This window comes from Pinus tabuliformis, chromosome 4_2 (genome assembly GCF_031772625.1).
Source record: "Pinus tabuliformis cultivar Carrire ecotype Pingquan chromosome 4_2, CPIR1, whole genome shotgun sequence".
NCBI lineage: Eukaryota > Viridiplantae > Streptophyta > Pinopsida > Pinales > Pinaceae > Pinus > Pinus tabuliformis.
Genome location: NC_142304.1, coordinates 397,470,725 through 397,490,015, shown reverse-complemented (window position 1 = coordinate 397,490,015; position 19,291 = coordinate 397,470,725). Strand labels below are relative to the sequence as shown.

The window sequence follows — 19,291 nt, the reverse complement described above, 5'->3', positions numbered from 1 at the left end:
ATGTTGTGGATACTCTAGATGTTAAAAAAAAAAAAATGAATATTTTTGTGCTTTTTTAATTTTGCCGACTTTTTCAAAAAACTCCCGACTTTAATGAGTTTTTCAACTTTTGGACCTCTGCCGATTTAATCTTCAACTTTTTCCACATTGGTTCAACCACATTGGCATGTTTCTTTCTAAACTATTCATTGGGAGAACATTTTGGGTTGTATTTTTCATTGCACAATCACTTTCTATAGACTTTGTTTATATGCCTTACCTTAGCACAATAAAAGCATTTAATAGCTTTTTAACATTTACCTGACTTGGAAGATTTACTAGGATTCTCTTTTCTCCATTTACTATCCTTGCTCTTAAACTTCACTATAAGTGGTACCTTTGAAAGCTCAATCCCACAACTATCCCCAAACTGCTTTTTCCATCTGTCTTGCTGCAAGAGTTAAGTACTAAAGTGTCCAAATGTCAAATCTTTATCTCTAGTAATATTGAAAATTTCAATAAAAGTTGCATAGGAAGGGAAAATTTTCAAATTTATAACTACCATATCTTCTAATTCCATTGACATTTCAATTGATTTCAACTAATCTCTAATATCTTTGATTTTTAACAAATGATCGCACAAGGAGTCAAATTCCTCCATTTTAATTAAAAATAACACACTTTTAAGGAAAAACACAATTTTTGTCTAAGGCTTCAAGTGTACTCTGTAGGTTCTACCACATGACAAATGCATCATTACCATCTTGAACTTTGAGAAGCATTTCATTTGTTACTTACATCTTGATCAACATCCCAAGCTCTCGATTCCTTGCATCATACTTTTCTTGTGCATCTACACTAGTTTCACTTTGGTCTTTCCAAACATCTATATTCAAATATGGTAAGCCTCTTCTATTAATTTTTGTTAATGTCTTCTCCCAAATACCTTGTCTTCCAAGTGTTCTTGGGACAGGGGGGTGCCCGGTGAAATGTGTCACCATGCCCCCTATTTTGTGAATCTCAACCAATGTTGTGATAATCGCAATCGAGATAAAATCAGTGAGAGTCAGGAAAAGGTAAAAATTGTAAAATTGGGAGAAAATCAGTAAAAATCGGCAAAATTAAAAAAATACAAAAGAAAATTACAAGAATTAAGATTTTTTTCCAAAAAAAATTGTGATTTTTTTGAAAAATCGCCTATTTAGTCATTTTGGGAAAAATTGCGATTAAATCGCAACATTGATCTCAACAATACACAGTGAAATGTTTTGCTAATGTGTAGGAAATGTTTCACAAAATGGGGGGCTTGCAGGTGCCCCCTCTTCAAAGGTGGGATGCCTGGGGTGTCCCCCGATGATTCTCCCCAAGAAAACCCTAAAGAGCACAAACAAGTAACATTAGGGGCCTAGCCCAGATGATAATTAAGTTAAATAGGGAGTCCATACAGGTGAAGATGGTTTTCGATAGAGGAGGAATAACCTGTTGAAGAGTTTTGTGAACCCAACGTTTCGGACTGCCAAGTGAGTCCATCATCAGGGGCACGACAATAGATAATCTTTAATCAATGATGTGTCCATGAGCTGGGTTTTAGGGTATATATATCTAGGTATTTGAAGAATGGTGTGAGAAAATTAGGTCGGCCAAAGTGTTTACTAATGTATATATTTTAACTTTTAATTTTTAATTTTCTTTAACTTTTTTTTTTTTTTATTAATTTTTTAGTTTAATTATATATTTTTGAAAAATATGTATATATATAAGTTTTAAGTTTTCATACTTTGCATGTGTAGTTTTCTAGTTGTTATCAGTGTTCCCCGGGGTTGCGTCCCCCCACCTGGGGGTCGAGTTTCCTAGCTCCCTCGTGCTCCGGGGACTTGGGGATGAGAGGGGGTCGTTTCCCCACGCTCCCAAAAAATAGGGTACGTGAGGAAACTTGAAAGGGGTCGTTTCCTTCATTTTTGGGGTCGTTTCCCCATGCTCCCAAAAGATAGGGTACGTGAGGAAACTTGAAAGTGGTCGTTTCCTAGGCGAAAGTCTTCGTAAGGGGTCGTTTCCCCACGCTCCCAAAAAACAGGGTATGTGAGGAAACTTGAAAGGGGTCGTTTCCTTCCTTTTTGGGGTCATTTTCTAGGAGAAAGTCTTCTTAAGGGGTCTTGAGGGGTCGTTTCCCTAGAAAATCGCAAATATTTTTATGAAACAAAAATGTCGTAATTTTTAATATTTGTTGACCGACTGGGAAGGGTTTACGTTATGTTCATTTGACATTTCATTTTTTGTTTGCTCCTTTGTTGAACTGAACATTGCTGCCATCACCAAGCAACCCTTTGTCTGCTCCTTCATTGAATGGAATGTTGCCGCCATCACCAAGCAACCTTTTGTCCGCTCCTTCGTTGAACGGATTACCTTGAGCAATTATGCTCATTTATCTTTTGATATGTTCTTATGTTATTTTGACTCTATAAAATTAAAAATTTTGACTCTTGATGTTTCACACTTGACTTTTATAATTTTATTTCAATATTCAGTATTCAATGTTCATAGTTGGAAGTGGAACATCAATATGGCTTAAAGTTTAAAATTTTAAACATTTATAATTTTATAATTTATTTTCATTGTGCATTGTTAGTAAGTTAGTAGACTAGTAGTTACATTGTACAGTTACGAACTTACATGTATGATATATGATTATAATTTATATGATAATGATATCAATGATCATGCTTTTCGTTTTAAATTTGTTTCAGTTATATGATTCATCAATTTATATTTTATATTTATAAGTTTTTAAGACCCCGATGGCCCCCCACATTTCCTAAAAAATGGTGGGGAGCTTTTGCATAGGCTTCTCCTGCGTATCCCCGCTCCCTTGCCTCCTCGTCCCAGAAACTTGGTGGAACATTGGTTGTTATGTACTTTGTTGTATATGAAACCTCTTTCTGTGGTGTTGTCTTTATGGTTAAGTAAGCAATTTTGTGAAAATAGTAATGCTTTTGGCTTCAATCTTTTTGTTAACAAGGTATTCATGTATATGGGGGAAAACAAGAGAGCTAGTAAATGTTGAAAAGCAGGTCAAAGAACCTAGAAGTATGGTAGAGATTACCTCAATAAATATTAAAATATGATAAATGATAAATAGTAATAACAATGGTGATTGATGAATTGCGATTCGTGCTTGTATCTTTTTGCTATTTGAATTTAGTATTTACATTGCAGAATGATAAATTTACATAAGATGAATTGCTATGTTGGGATTTTTGTTGTGTTTTACAATTTAAAAATGACCCCCTATCCTAGGGACCTCTACATTCTCCCACGTGAATTTCCGTAAATTTTGGGGGTGTCTCCACACATTCTCCAGGTGTGTTTCCTTGCTCCCATGCTTCCCTGCCACAGAAACTTTGTGGAACATTGCAAATACCTAGCTAATAACCACTGTAATAATTACTATATTAATTGCCTCATTATTATATGATTTTAGACTATTATTCATCCAAGTCCTAATATGTCCAAGTTCTCAATATGAACATTATCTCTAACAGTGTCAACCAATTAATATGCCTTTGGGTTTAAATGTATTTTCAAGCTTGTTAGTTCTTCTGTATCAAGTTTGCTCACTAAAATTATTAGTCCATTACTAGAAAGTTCTTGAATATTGAAAATGTTTCTTAGTAAATGAATACAACGTTTTTATGCAGAAAGTACTTAACAAATTTGTATGTGATATTAAATCAGAAAAGTAAATGTCTGTGGTCATGTCTATCTGGATTTGGCATAGACAAGTGATTTTGATACAGTGAGTATAAACCATCTAGATATTATTGATAATAGCCTCCTTGGCTTTTGAACCAATGTTGCAAATATCTTCTATTTCTCTCGATAATTTTGATTTCTCCACAGGTTTTTAGGTTATCAATTTGCCCAATATTTCGGGCTTTTCAAATACAAAGTTATTTTTGCCTACATTTTCTAATAATTTCCAATATTTTGCCCAATATTTCAGATAAGTTTCTTCTGGCCCTCAATGATATACCCTCAATTCATATTTTCATTATTGTTTTAATAGCTCTTGTTCTTATGAATAAAATTCCTACGAGACCTTTATAATCCTTTATGTTGAGATGCCTAAACTTAGATTGATTTGTTCCTTTGAACATTGTCAGGTTAACTCAATTACCGTACTTAAATTTTTTTCATCTTAACGATAGTTTCACATGAGCTTTTGATGGGCTCTTATATATATATATCTTTTTTTTTCACACTATTCATGATCTGCTAATTTTTGAATTGTTACAAATTGTCTCAGTATCCTAAAATTGGGGGACCAGGCCTGGTTGGAGGACTTGATGTATTCAATGGTCGCTTTTATGAGTAAGTACATCGATAGACCTAACACTCTGATTTCTTTTCCTTTAATCTTCTATGATAGTTTGTTGAGAGGAAATACTTCGGACTTGTGATAGTTATTTCAAGTGCAATAACATTTGTTGGATGGGGCATAATACGCATAAAAATATACTGCATAACAATATACCACATAATGTTGATTTTCTAGTGCCAATTAGACAAGCACAATTTTCTGCAACTGATAATTACTTGCAATGATATATGATATTACTTTAGCACATTCCAGACTATCATTAAGCAATTATACTTCAGAAAATTCAACTGTAAATGCAATAGAACAATAAATATCACAGTAGAAAAGCCATGCACAGTAGACACCAAAATTTTGCCCTGGGAAACCCAAACTTGGGAGAAAACCTAGCAATCTTTTCTAGGAGAAATAGTTTAGTTCAACAAAAGTACAATATGATATTTTCAAGTCAAACTTGGTCAACCTAGGCCAAAAACCCAGCATAGGTCAAGCCTGGTCAAATAGGCCGAAATTCAGCCCTCTGGAACTGCCCAGAAATTTGGTCAACCTCAGTCAAACAAACTGAAATTTTCCCTCCTGCAACCACCCAAAAACTTGGTCAAACTGCCCATAAAAAGCTCATTCAAACTCTAGTCAAAGCAGAGAAGTCAACGCAGGTGAAAGGGGCCAAAATTCACCCTGAAGCCAGCTCGGACCTGCTGTCTGTTGGAAAAAGTAACTAGGTTCTGTCTTCATAGCATCTTATGTAATCATGATTTTATGTATTTGATGTAAAGGGAAAACTAAAATTTATTATTGTTATTTTGTAGCATGAGTTTCATGCTCAACATCATTTTATTTATAGGTCAAGCACCCATTGTGTGCTTCATAAGGTCAAAAAGTCAAAGAGTCATTGTAATATGTAAAAACCCTCTTGGGCATCATGTATCAAGTCAAACGAATTTATAAGTCAAATTGAGTCATAAAGACCTTCCAAGATCAAGTTGGCCTGGCAGTCAACAAGTCGACCTACAAGAGATGTCAAGTTGGCCTATTTAGGGTTCCCAAGAAGCCTATATATGTGAGGCACTTGTTCTCATTTGTGACATATCTAACACATTCGATCAAGCAAATAAAGAAGTTCGATCTCAAGGGAAAAGAAGCAAAAAGGAGCAAGTGAAGGTCAAAGAAGAAAAGTCAAATTTTTGGAGACTGTTTTTGGGTCTCAATCTCCCACACATGTAAAGAGCTAGGGCATCATTGTAGTCATCCTTGGAAGACAAAGTTTGGTATCAACAAGATCAAGTTTGAGGGTCAAAAACCTAAGGAAAGGAGACCAAGCCAAGCGAAGGAGAGAAGGTCCCTATTTCTACCCTAAACCACTCACGTGTGAAAATCAGCTGCTGCAGGAAGGCCAAAAATTGCAGACTTGTAATAGAAGCTGAAAATCAGAAGTAAGGGCTGGAAATCTGAAATGTTGAAGCAGTTTGACTGACGTTGACTTTGTGGAAAAGAAGCTCATCGAAGGAGAGGTTGACTTGGTCTTGGAGGGGTCTTTGTCAAGGGTCTTAGGCCTTGGAATTCATCATTTGAAGATTCTAAAAGAAGAGAAGAATTCTTGTGGGTTTTCCTCTCAAGAGGAGAGGTTTTTGCCCTGGCTAGTAGCTTATATTTTGTGTCCTCTTGTTCTTTTGATCTTCTTAGTTTGGTAGTTGTTTGATGATAAGAACACTATAATAATCAAGGAAAGAAGAAGCCAACCACAAAGTACATTAAGTTAAGTAAAAGAACATCACAAACAATTATCAAAGTAAGAGAAATCACCTTAATCTAGTTGCCCTTGATTTCTCAACATGGTATCAAAAGTACGATGAAAAGAAGAAGAGGTAGCTTGAAGATCACTCCATTGAAGAAGGATACATAAGTGGCAAGAATAAGAGGAGCATCAAGTCAAATCATCAAGGAGAGCTAAGTGCATCAAGAAGGACTAGTCTACACATCATATTGAAGGAAAGAACTCTTGGAAGAAGGCCTCAAAGACCTTACTTCTCAAGGAAAGAAGGACTTAACACATTTGAAACATCTTGAGAAGTGGCCACATTCTACATTCTACATCCAAAGGAAGCAAGAAGAAGCACTTCATCATCAACAAAGGAATCAAAGTGATCTCCTTCACATTGAAGAAAGGATCACATCTCAAAAGAAGATCATCAAGGAAGCAATCATCATCAATAAGGCATCTAGTTGAAGGTATCATCATCAAAGGAGCATCTTCACTTGACAAGTAAGTATTCTATATTTTATGTCTCAATCTACAATGACTTCTTTATGCAAGGAGAACAACAAACTTTTTGGGTCATCAAATTACCTTGCATGGAAGAAGATAATAGATTTGATCCTCATAGAAAATGAAAGTGAATATATCACGGGCTCAATCACTAGAACTCCTCAAGAGAAATCTCAAGCACTATCAAAGTATATGAAAGGAGAAATAAGAGCTCAAAGAATCCTTATTGAGTCAATCAAGGATTCTCTCATTCCTTATGTAGCAAAGTTGAAGACATCGAAAGAGATCTATGAAAAATTGGTGGAATTGTTCTCTGTAAGTACTGCAGGAGAAATTATATCGTTAAGAACCGAACTATACAAGATGAAGGTATCAAAGGAAGAAGGGGTAGCCTCATACCTTATGAGGGTATCTCAAATAAGAGATCAACTACAAGAGATAGGAGAAGTAATGTTTGATCGAGAGATGACCACCATTGTGCTCAATGCACTAGATGAATGGGGAAACTTTGTATCAAGTATCTATGGAAAGAAGGAAACTACTCCATTCAATGATCTATGGTCATTATGCAAAATTGAAGAAACCAGACTAAAGGCAAAGAACGATGTTGGATCAAGTGAACAAACTCAAGCATATGCATATATGGAAAGGAAGAAAGGGAAGTCTCGAAAAAGGTTTCAAAAGAAAATCGACATGTCTAAGATTTAATGCTATGAATGTAATGAATATGGGCATTTCAAAAAGAATTGTCCTAAACTAAAGAAGGACAACAAGAAGAGAAAGGAAAGAAATGAAGCCCATGTCACCGAAGAAGTAGAAGAACTAGAAAAGAAGAAGTCAAAGAAGGAAGAAGTGATAGACCTCCACTATTAGAAGGTCTCTCACACATTTAATCTATTTTCAAGTACATAGAAGTTAGCAAGTAAAAGTAGGAAGCATCACAATCATGATAAGATGCATTATAGCAGAGATTGAGATGACATCATCATAGAGGCATGAAAGGATAGCCGAAGTAGAAGTTTATATGGTTGAAGCAGTCATAGTACATGATAGAAAGGAAGTAGCTTATGACATCTTCATTGGTAGCATAGAAGGAAACCGAAGTAACAGATTGAATGATTGAAGCAAGTCATCTAGCAAGATAAGAAGATACATAAACCAAGTCCATGGTAGGCCTTAATAACCTTGGTAGAGATCAAGAATCCGAGGTCTCAACTGATCCTCACCACATATGATCCTCATTAATCAAGTGGAAGAACGCCCGCATCCTAGGTCTCCACAACATCCTGCTGGCCAAGCAGATGTAAACCTCACAAGCATTAACCAAGTCTCATAGCCCCTCTACAATGGTGGCTTGTAGGTATGATGCAAGCTAGTTGTGTACTTGGCCAAGTCCATGGCTCCAGGAGTACTAGCACACCTAGGAGCCTCATTGCTACTCCCCCTCCACCAAGTACATAGGACAGGGGAGAGCATGCTCTATGTTCTTGATCAGTTGTGGTCCCTCTCATGGAGGGACACATTTTCTTGCACACCAAACTACTCTCTGAATAGAAGAAACTTCGTCTTTGTCAATGGATTGGTAAGTATATCGACAATCTGCTCATGTGTAGGTACATGCTGAAGTTTCACTGCACCACGTTGCACCATATCTCGAATGAATTGATATTTGATATCGATATGTTTTGATCTGTCATGAAATACGAGATTTTCTGAAAGCTTAATCCCACTCTAGTTGTCACAATATATAATTGTGGTCTCGAGCATGGTCCCAAATAAGTCTCCAAATAGTTTTCTCAATCATACCCTGCTTTTCTTGAATCCCAACTTCCTCAAGTATCCATCCATTCATGCATACCAAGCCCTTGGGGCTTGTTTTAGCCCATAAAGAGCTTTTTTAATATGCATACATGCATTCTATCATGTGTTTCAAAACCTTGTGGCTGTTCAATATACACTTCTTCCTTTAGTGTCCCATGCAAGAAGGCAATTTTTACATCCATCTGATGTAAGGTCTATCCTTGATAGGCAAAAAGTGCAATGATAGATATGATAGTAGTATATCGAGCAACCGGACCAAATATATCATCATAATCGAATCCCTCCTTTTGAGAGAATCCACATGCTACAAATCTGGCTTTGAATGTCTTAATGCTACCCTTTGCTCCATGTTTGATTTTATAGATCCACTTCGAAGATACCACTGATTTTCCTTTAGGTCTAGGGACCACTTCCCAAACATCATTTTTGATGATAGATTTGTACTTCTCTGACATTGCATCTTTCCATACTTGTTGTTTCACTGCATCCTCAAAATTTCCTGGTTCAGATTCGACAAGGCTGCTCATGAGTGTTGCATAAGATTGGTACCTTCGTGGTACTTTGCTCTCTCTGAAAGTTCCTCTTGGGGCTGTATGTTTTTCGGCATCTTGTAAAGTATCTCTTAACCACAATGGTCTTTTTCTAGAAGGAGGATTATTTGGAGGATGATCTAGTGGGTCCATGGGCTCCATAGGCTCATTATCAGGTTCAGTCACAGCCTCATCATCTTGATTTGATTCATCATCCTTCTTTTCATCAATAGGAGGGAGAGGTAGATCTCTAGCTTTAGCAAGTGCAACATCTTCATCATAAATGACATCACAATTGAATTCAACCTTTCTTTTACCAGGTACATATATGCAGAATGATTTGGAATCTTCACCATAGCCCACAAAAGTTCCCTTTTTACTTGAAGCCTCAAGCTTATTTCTCTTCTCCTTTGGCACATGGAAATATATAGGTGTTCCAAATATCCTGAAATGACCAATCTCTGGTTTTGTACCTGTAAATACTTCCTCTGGAGTTAGATTATTCAAGACATGGTGTGGGCATCGGTTTTGGACATATACAGTTGTATTGGCTGCTTCTCCCCATAGAAAGAAAGGTATATCTTGATCATGGATCATGGCTTTTGCAGCTTCCATAATTGTCCTATTTTTCCTTTCAGCAACACCATTTTGCTCGGGATTGTATGGTACTGTAGTCTCCTTTTTTATGCATGCTTCCCTGCAAAATTCTTTCAACTCATTTGACTCATATTCTGTCCCATTATCAGTTCTTAATATCTTGATGGATTTTCATTCTTTGATTTTCAATGAGAGCTTTGTAGTCCTTGAACTTCTTGAATGTTTGATCCTTGGATTTCAAAAAATATATCCATGTTTTACAAGAGAAATCATCAATGAAGATAACATAATACAAATATCCTTCCAAAGAGGCCACTGTCATTGGTCCACAGAGATCAGAATGGATATGATGAAGAATTTCCCTTGACCTGTTCTTGCTTGAAGGGAAGGGTGATTTGACATTTTTCCCACTTGCACAACTACATCATATTCCTTCATGGTCCACATGAATTTCAGGCATCCTAGTAACCATTTTACTCAAAATAGGCAGCCCTTTGTAATGTAAGTGTGCAAGTCTACGATGCCATAATTCACACTGATTTTGATGACTGTGAGATAGAGCCTGAAGAGGTTCTCCCCAAACTTTATAAAGATAATCCCTCCTAATTCCAATGGTGAGGGCATTTTTCATAGGAGAGTTCTTGGGCCATACAATTACTTTTCCATTGATGAAGGCAGTCCTGAAACCCTTATCTTCCATATCAGAGACAGACAAGAGGTTTTTCTTTAGACTAGGAACATATAGAACATCATGAAGGCTAATGGATTCTCCAGAATTCAGATGAAGGTGAACATTTCCATAACCTTTTACAGGGGGAGAGGTGTCAACATTTCCATAACCTTTTACAGGGGGAGAGGTGTCAACATTTCCATAACCTTTTACAGGGGGAGAGGTGTTGTCTCCAAGTATAATATTGATATTCATATCTTCTTCAACCAAATTAGAGAGAAGTTCTCGGTATCCAGTAAAGTGCCTAGATGCCCCATTGTCCACCAGCCAACTAGAGGCTCCCTCTGGAGATGCATTTGCAATAACAGCAATAAGAACATATTGAGTTTGAGAATTTTCATACCTTAGAGTCTTTTTGGGAGGAGGTTGCTCTTCTTGCATGCTAGCATTTGCAGCTGGCCTTTGTCCCTTCTTGTTGTTGTTGAAATTATTGTCACTACTATTGTTGAAGTTTCCTTTGCTGCTGCCTCTGTTGTTGTTGTCATTATTGTTTCTTCCAGCATTTCTTCTGTCAGGACAATCTCTGGCATAGTGACCATAGTTGTCACACCTGTAGCACTGCACCTTGGACATATCCTTGTTGTTATTGTTTGAAATTGTAGATGACTTTCTTGACTTCCAATGAGGAGGTTTCCCTTTTCCTTTTCCTTTCTTAGCATGGGCAGAGAAGGCTGTTTGGTCTTCTTCTTCTTTGATAATGCCACAATTGATTCTCCTTTATTCTTCTTGAGTACACTTGCCTAGTAACTCACTGAAATCAGGTAATGTATGTTGATTGCTGATGGTTTGAATGAACGATTCCCAAGATATAGGTAAACCTCCAAGAGCTATTTGTACCAGCTCTTCATCATCAATTTCTTTTCCCAAAGTAAGAAGCTCATCCTTGATTTGAGTGATCCACATGAAGTAGGTAGTGATGTTCTCTGACTTCTGCAATTGATATCCCTGAGTTTATTTCTTAAAGAAATGATGTGACTCAAGTTCTTCTTTTCATACATGCCAAGCAGTTTGTCGTACATCTCTTTGGGTTTCTTCACCTTAGATATATAGGTAATGATATGATCTCTTAGAGAATCAATGATAATTTTCCTAGCTGTGGTTTCTCCCTTGTACTTTTCCTTGACACTAGGATTTGCATTGGAAGGAGGTTCGACTGCTTTTCTTGTCACATATTCTTTAACACCATTTTCTTCTAAAGTCACATCAAGTCTGGTTCTCCATGCAACATAATTTTTTGCATCATTCAATTTGTCCTCAGATTTGAAGAATACAAAAGACATCTTGATCCAGGTGGATATTGGTGGCCACCCGCCTATTCCACCTAGACCCTTAGTCGGTTTCACCAGTTTCCTTGATTATAGCAACATTTACTATTTTTATCAAATTTTCGGGTCTTGAATTCGAAGAGATCTTTCCAAAGAGGTATCATACGCGCCAAATAGAGATCATGTGACCAAGTTACAACCCCAGGAAGTTGGCTGCCCAACTAAGCCCAACAGGGCCCACAAACTCTTGGCATTCTATCTCCTGGGGTTAGGATTTTGGTTGTTTAGAGTTTCTCTTTGTTGTTCAATAATAAAAAAGGCCCTTGAGCCTCATTGTAACACAATTCAAAGGCATGTAGCTGCCACATCTGTTCTTAGAGATAAGCTACCATCACCCGAGCTAGTGTATTTCCATTCTGTATGTAAGCATATTCCAATTCTTTTAATGAAATGAAGTTTTATTTCTGTTGCACCTCTTTGTTTATGTTTATATTTGTATTATGTTGCATTCTTGTATAAGTCTAGACTAGTGGTATCATAGTGGTCTACTCTTTCTCTGTTTTTCTTTGCATGTCCCCAACGAGGTCAGGGTATAAGGAGTTATGGCTGGAACTGGTTGAACATTTGCAAGACCAGTCTCACAAACCCTGAGGACCTCCCATGGTGGAAGAAAAGAAAAATGAGGGATAAGGAGATCTTTTCAAAATATTGCTCGAAGAAGCTCTCGAGCGACAAAGGAACGTGATGATGAACAACTTTGTCTAGATCCTTTGACGACTACCCACATGTGACACATCTTCATCCAACAACCACTCTGGAGGCGCCACACCATTTAAGGTGCAAGTCAACTTTGACATCCCCATATTTGAAGGCCAGATAGATGAAGATTCCATAGATAAATGGTTAAATATGTTAGAAGGATGTTTTTTGGTTCATGATTTTTCCAATCGGGAAAAGTTTACTTTTGCATTCCTCAAAGCTGCGCCCACGTCAAGGACTGGTGGGAGACTTAATGTGAGAAGAGGAATGAGAGGGAACCTCACTATTTTCAGTTGCACCCACTTGGAATTCTTTGCGAGATGCCATCAAGAAGCAGTATTACCTTGTCAGGAGCTATGAAGATAAATGCATAAAGTGGATCATGTTGCATCAGGGAAGGGACTAAGACGTGCCGGAGTTCACAAATATTTTTCATACCCTTCGCACAAAGTTGGGTATCAAGGTTTCTGAGCGACATTTGGAACTCAAGTACCACAACTGTCTACACAAGTACATCCAGGATGAGATGGAGTTCCTGGTTATCTCCTCACTCGACGTTTCCTATCGATACACTATAAAGATCAAGCATAAATTTAAACAGAAAAAGTGAGACTTTGGATCTATGAATCTGAAGTAAGGGAAAAGTGCCTCGAAACCGTAGAACAAAGAACAAAGCCAAGATGGAACGACTGAAGACAACTCATCGAAGCCGCAAGCAAAGAACAACACCACGAAGATAAAGAAGGACATAGGAAAATGATGTGAGTTCGATAAGAGCCCCACTTACAACATGAGTGAGTGTCGAGCCAAACAGTCACCAATGGCCAAGTTGAAGGCTTTCGAACCAGATGCATGTTCCTTTTGAAAAATGTAACTAGGTTCGATCTTCATAATGACATGTTATTGTGATTTTATGTAATTAATGCAAAGAAGAAAAATAACATTATTATTGTAATGCTTGTCTCATGGGTTTCATGAGCAAGGAATTTTATTTTTAGTATGACTCCCATTGTGAGTTCTTAGGATTAGTCATAAAGTCAAATTGAGTCTGTTAGCGCTTGAAATTTCACCTCAGGCTGAGAAAGGTAAACCTCAAGGCTACATCAAACCATTCAGCCTCGTAGCTAGCCCTACGGGGCAGGAGAAGGCTCTCTCCGGTCAATCTCGGTAGATCTTCAATGGGATGAGATGACCAACAAGGTAACACTGATATTAGGCTAGTAAACTGATTTAAAAAGGTTGATTTGGGGTTTCTTGAGTTTTTGGTGGCAAATTGAGGAATTGCAATTTTGGGTGCGGGGATTTGACACAGTTTCTGCAGGGGGTTCCTTGGGGCAAGGTAGGAAACAATATTGATGCCTTAAAGTGAGACGGATGATCAGGAATGAAAGATGAGGAGCTAAAGAGAGCAAACAATGACTTTGAATTCCCTTTAGACAGTAGAAAACATTGAAATTAAACAAATTTAAAAGCAGAGCATGGCTAGCATGAATTCATACTTTAACACTTCATTTGTTTAATGTGCAGCAGTAAAGAAAGGAAATGAATCACATAACAAAGCTTACAAGAACATTGAGAAAACACACCATCAACACATGAGTCCACAAGAATCCCAAAGATGACTGCAAAACCCTGGTCTTCCTTAGCCAAAAATTGCAGAGATACAGTGAAAATATACAATGATAGCTTCTCCCTCAAGAGTCCAACCATGAAAATGAGCAAGAAAGTACATAATATAGATGATCTAACCTCTTTCCCTGCCTCCATGGGTCGAGCTCACTATCCTAGGAGTTGTTTCAACCACCTCTAAACTAAGCACTGCAAAATAGGCAGTCAAAACAACTTGCCTCTATAAACTTGGAAACCAGTTCATACATTCAATTTTTACCCTTTACATGAATGAATCTTCTAGAAGAGTTACAAAAGAGTAAAAGTGTCTAAAAAGTGTCACAATTACATCAAAGAGGACCATCATTAACCTCAAAAAGTCAAACCAAGTCAAATTGTGCTTTTCCGAGCTGTTACAGTGAAATCTGGCAAAGTTTGCCTGACGGGTCGCGCACATCTGCCTGACGGGTCGCGCACATTGGGAGCTCTGTTTGAGGCACTTGCAGGTGTCAGAATTGGGTGCAGGATAGCTCGTTGGAAAGGTCTGCGAGTCTACTTTCCAACCCAACTGGAATTTTTGAATTTGGAGGTCATTTGCCATGTCAAAACTTAATTCTCCCAAGACTGGTTTCTGCAACTCAAAAAAGGGGCAGAAAGCCAAATTTTGCATGTATTTTGACCTTCTGGAGGCCCAAAACTCCATAAAAACTCAAGTCCATCCATAGGCATATGTAACTTTGCATGACAAATCTAGAAATGCTGAGTTTTTGCAAAAAGGAGTTGCCATGACAAAGGGTCTCACCGGGGGTGAGACCCGTTGAGGAGCCAAAACCTGTAAATTTCCAAAAATTGCCAAAATTACCCAAAATTCTCAAAATTTTTTGGGATTTGAGCTGTGGCTAGGCTATTGAGTGCCATGATCCTTGAGTGAAGCCTCAGCCAAGATACGGAGGGGATTTGGCTTCTTTCTCTGTTTTTGAGCCTCGGTCAACCTCCTTTGAAAAACTTTCATTTTGGCTTTGCATACATGCATCCTTGCCCAATAATGATTTTTCATATTCCTCAGCAGCTTTTTCTCTTGGTTGGCCTTAGCCAACAGCGTCTCTAAGTATGCATTCACCTGAATGAGCATTGACTCTCGGTCAGCAGGCAATGGATCACCGGGTCTTCTTCGGTTCAAGACTCGGTCGCTACGAATCCTCCATAACTCATCAAGTGCTTTCTCCTCCTCCAATTGTTTGTTCCGCTGCTCCAGGTAAGTGATGGTCCATTGGGCACCCTCAAGTCTCCTCTGCAAAGCATCATTTTCAGCCCTGAGATGCTGAATGATCTCCTTTGCCTCTCGGCTAGGAGAACTGGCCTCAAGATCAATGAACTTGGTGTCTGGGACTCCTGATGGACCCTCATCAATCATGGGCTCTTTGCCCCTCTGTGCTGCCTGTGCTGATGAAGAGAGCGAGGCCCCTTCCACCTGATGTGGAGATAACACTCGCTGAGCTGGTGATGAAGGCGAGACCCCTTCCACCTGCTGTGGAGATAGTACTCGCCTGGCTGCTGCAAATAAGGCCCTTGGGCCTTTCTGATAGGTGACCAGAGGTGTGGAGCTGACATGTCGAGTGACCAGAATATCAGGCTGCTGAGATGGTCCTCCCTCCTCCTGAATGACCTCATGATGTGGCTGAGGTGGCACTGTGAAAAACTCACGAGAGATAAACTCCTCCCATGAGATACCCTGCTGTGTCAACTGATGCAAGACTATGAGCTGAATCAAACCATAATGACATAAGCTCCTGTACTGCTGGGTCGGGGTCTTCCTCTGCAACATGGGCACCATCTTCTGAATGTTCTGAAAGAAGAAAACCGGGATGTTCATCATCCTCACTCGGGTGAAGTGCATCAAGAGGCGAATGTGATATGAGTACACCTGTGAAAATCTGCCCTCACAGGTAAAATAGTGCATAATAAGCCTCATGATGGGAGCATACTCGCTCCGAAGAAATCTGAATGGAAAAACACCCGCTAAATGTCTCAAGAATGGTGGCCGGACATAAGGCTCAAAGTGAACAATATCTAGCAACTTGCGCTTAGGCCACACCTCACCAACATTCGGTATCCCTGTAGCATGTGAGATCACCTCGGGTGTCAATGTAAAATCTACCCCTGCTAGATTGACATGTCCATCATGCAAATGTAAAACAAAGAGGCGGGCCAACTCTCTGTGATGTTGAATCCGAGAGATCCTCTCACAAAACTGATAACAAGACATGTATTGAAAACAAGTCACTGCCATGGGACAAGCCTGTAATTCTGCCAAAGAGGTGGGCTCCTCTCGCTTATGATGTCCACCCTTACCACCCCTACGAGGCCTCCTCTGTACCTCAACCTCTATAGATGATGAATGGTCATCACTTTGCTCATAAGTTTCGGTTTCTGACATGGTTTAGGAGCAAAGTGGACAAACTGAACTGCTGTCTCTGCCTGCAAAAAGTGCTGAAATCTATGTTGTTTCAAGGGGAAAAAGACATGAGGGAAATGTTAGGGGAGGGATTCTTTAACAAGGAATGGGAATATATAAATATAATAGGGAATTTTTAAGGGAAATGTTGCAAATCATTATGCATACAGGAATACATATTTATAATTGGGAAATCATTTGCAAAGATCATTGCATATGGGAAAAAACATGTATGAAAGTGAACATGGGAATGTGCATACATGTATTAATAGGGGAAATAGGGAAACCATACAAACAACATGCTGACATATTTACCAACATTCTTGTTTTATTTACACATGCATATGGTGGGGGAAACTAGGGTTTTGAATTTTATTTTTTGATGCTTTGGGGGAGGGGTAGGGTTTTCATTTTTTAGTGATTAGGGATGGGGAAAGATTTGCATTTTATTTGTAAAATAATATGGGAAAAGAGATGAACATATAAGTGTGAGTGAAAGGGAAAGGAGGGAAACAAACCAAAGGGAAAAATAACTTGAAACAACATAAACCCTAGCACCATTTGCTCATTAACATTGCAGCCATATAAAGGAGTTCCACTTGCAAAATTTTAATCATTTTAACATGTTCATGACATCCACCATCATAACCAGCAATTAATCCATGTTTAGAGCACCTACCTCGAGCAAATTGATAGCTTGGAAGGAGTTTGAGGTAATTTGTTTGAAGTTTGCAGCAAGGCGGTTCAACGGGTCGCGCACCACCTTCAACGGGTCGCGCCCCTCTGACGGGTCGCGCCCGTTGTTTTTCTGAATGGTGGGAGACCCTCTGACGGGTCGTGCACACCCAACAGGTCGCGCACCACCTTCAACGGGTCGCGCACCTCTCTGCTGCCCGAAATTGCTCTGCCGTTGCTCCTTTCTCACAATCGCTCTCTCAAACCTCTCTTGGAAGCATTAGGATGCACAATGAGAGTGAAAGGAGGGAATTTAGGCTTTTATAAGTTTCATTTGAAAAAATTTCATTCATAAACCCACTTTCTAATGTTTTCTTTTTGACACTTTATAACACTGATTTTTGGTTTCTTTTATCCTGAATTTGACTCATTGAGTGCTTTGACTTGATTCTTTTTGCAGGTAGATCATCTGAGGGATCTTGGCAAGGGGACCAGGGTTGCATTTTGTCCGCTGAAGACTTTTGAAATTTCATCACTTATTTACAAAAACTGAGAAAATGACCTTGGCTTTAAAAACAGAGTTTTTAAATCCAAGGTGAAAGTTCACTGTACAAGATAAAAATATCGAAGAAACATGTTTACAATCCTCCCTCTGGCTTGCTGAGTACTCATGGATTTTCAAAGACATGACCTTGCAGATAAATGACCAAAACCCTAGACCTAGGACTTTGACCTCAAGACAAAACAAGACAATTTTGAAAAAGCTTAATGACTGATATGACCTGATCCAGCAAAGCCAAGAGGGGTATAAATTGACCAGCTCCTCCATCAGGGTTATGGCATGCCTAACGGGATGCAAAATTTGACACTGATGAGACACCTACTAATGCAAATGCAAAGAGCTTTGATCGCTGGTGGAGGGCTTTCAAGACCGACACTAATAGAGTCAATGTCACGTATGAAGGACCCTTCTTGGGCATGTTACATTTTGTATGAGTTATTAAATCAACATGTAAGCCCTTCAAGACCAAGCACAAAACAATTCCTTCAAGTCAGCTACAAAATGGAGTAAATAACCTACTCAAAGAGACATGTCAGCTCAACTCTCTCATGTCAACTAATTTACAAAGGCAAACCACTATTTATAAGCAACTTGGGTTTCATCTTTGACACAGAATTTCAGACAAATTTTCATTGAAGTATAAGTTTGAAACAAAAGTGCGAAATAGGTCAATGAAGATGCTCATGCAACCAACGAATTAAGAAAAATGAACAACGAAATCTTTTGGAGTGATTTGGGATTGTTTTGGGACTGTTTCTTGTCAAAGGTATGAAGAAAGGAGGCAACATATGTTGCAGAAAGAAACCGAGGATTGTTTATTGTCACATGTGCAAAGAAAGGAGGCAACATATGTTGCAGAAAGAAACTGAGAAGAATCAAGTATTGCAAGATTACTTGTGAAGTCAAATCAGCAAGCTGGGTTGGAGAAGATAGCTATACAGTCCAAGCGAAGAAGGTTAAGGGAGTGGATCACCATATATCTCTCTCATGAGTGCTGCAACTAGGGTTTCAAAGGAGGCCGAAATAAGGTGCAGGTCTGAAGCAGAAGGAAGCCAAAGTTGAAGAGTGTCTTGGTCTTGGAGTGACAAATAGGTCAAGGGTCTTGGTCTTGGTATTCGTCAATTGGAATCTCTATAAGAAGAAGAATTTGTTCAAGTTTTCCTCTCAAGAGTGAGATGTTTTGGCCCTGACTAATAACTTATATTTTGCGTCTCTTGTTTCTTTATGGTTTATGCAACTGTTTGATGAAGAAGAACACTAATAACCTAAGTAAAAGAAGATCCTAATCTAAAGAATGAAAAATCACTCACAAGTAGTGACAAATAGAAGAGAAATCACTTAATTGCTTTGCCTTAGATTTCTCAACATGGTATCAGAGCTAAGGTGACTAAGTCAAAGAAGGGAATCTTATCAAGGGACACTCAAGGATCAAATCTCGAGGAAGGCATCAAAGCAAAGATCATCTTTAAGACAAGATCTTCAAAGGAAGCATTATAACCCTAGATCGAAGAAGGAGTCTACAAAGAAGTCTTGGGATCATCATCAAGAAAAGAAGGCCATGTTGAAGGGATCTTCAAATCAAGGTCCTTATCATTGAAGAAGATCATCCAAGAAGCATTCAAACATCTTCATCAATAATCCACAAAGGGATCAAGTTGAAGATTTTATA

At 38.5% G+C, this 19,291-nt stretch overlaps 1 protein-coding gene across 1 annotated transcript in view; it reads left to right on the top strand.

Annotated features, from left to right (window-relative positions):
• LOC149169626 (rRNA (cytosine-C(5))-methyltransferase NOP2C-like) overlaps positions 1-19,291 on the top strand; it is a 251,675-nt gene that overhangs the window by 212,192 nt on the left and 20,192 nt on the right. Inside the window, exon 6 of the mRNA XM_089427134.1 lies at positions 4,283-4,347. Within this exon, the coding sequence (XP_089283260.1) occupies positions 4,283-4,347 (65 nt within the window). The remainder of the gene's footprint in view (positions 1-4,282; positions 4,348-19,291) is intronic.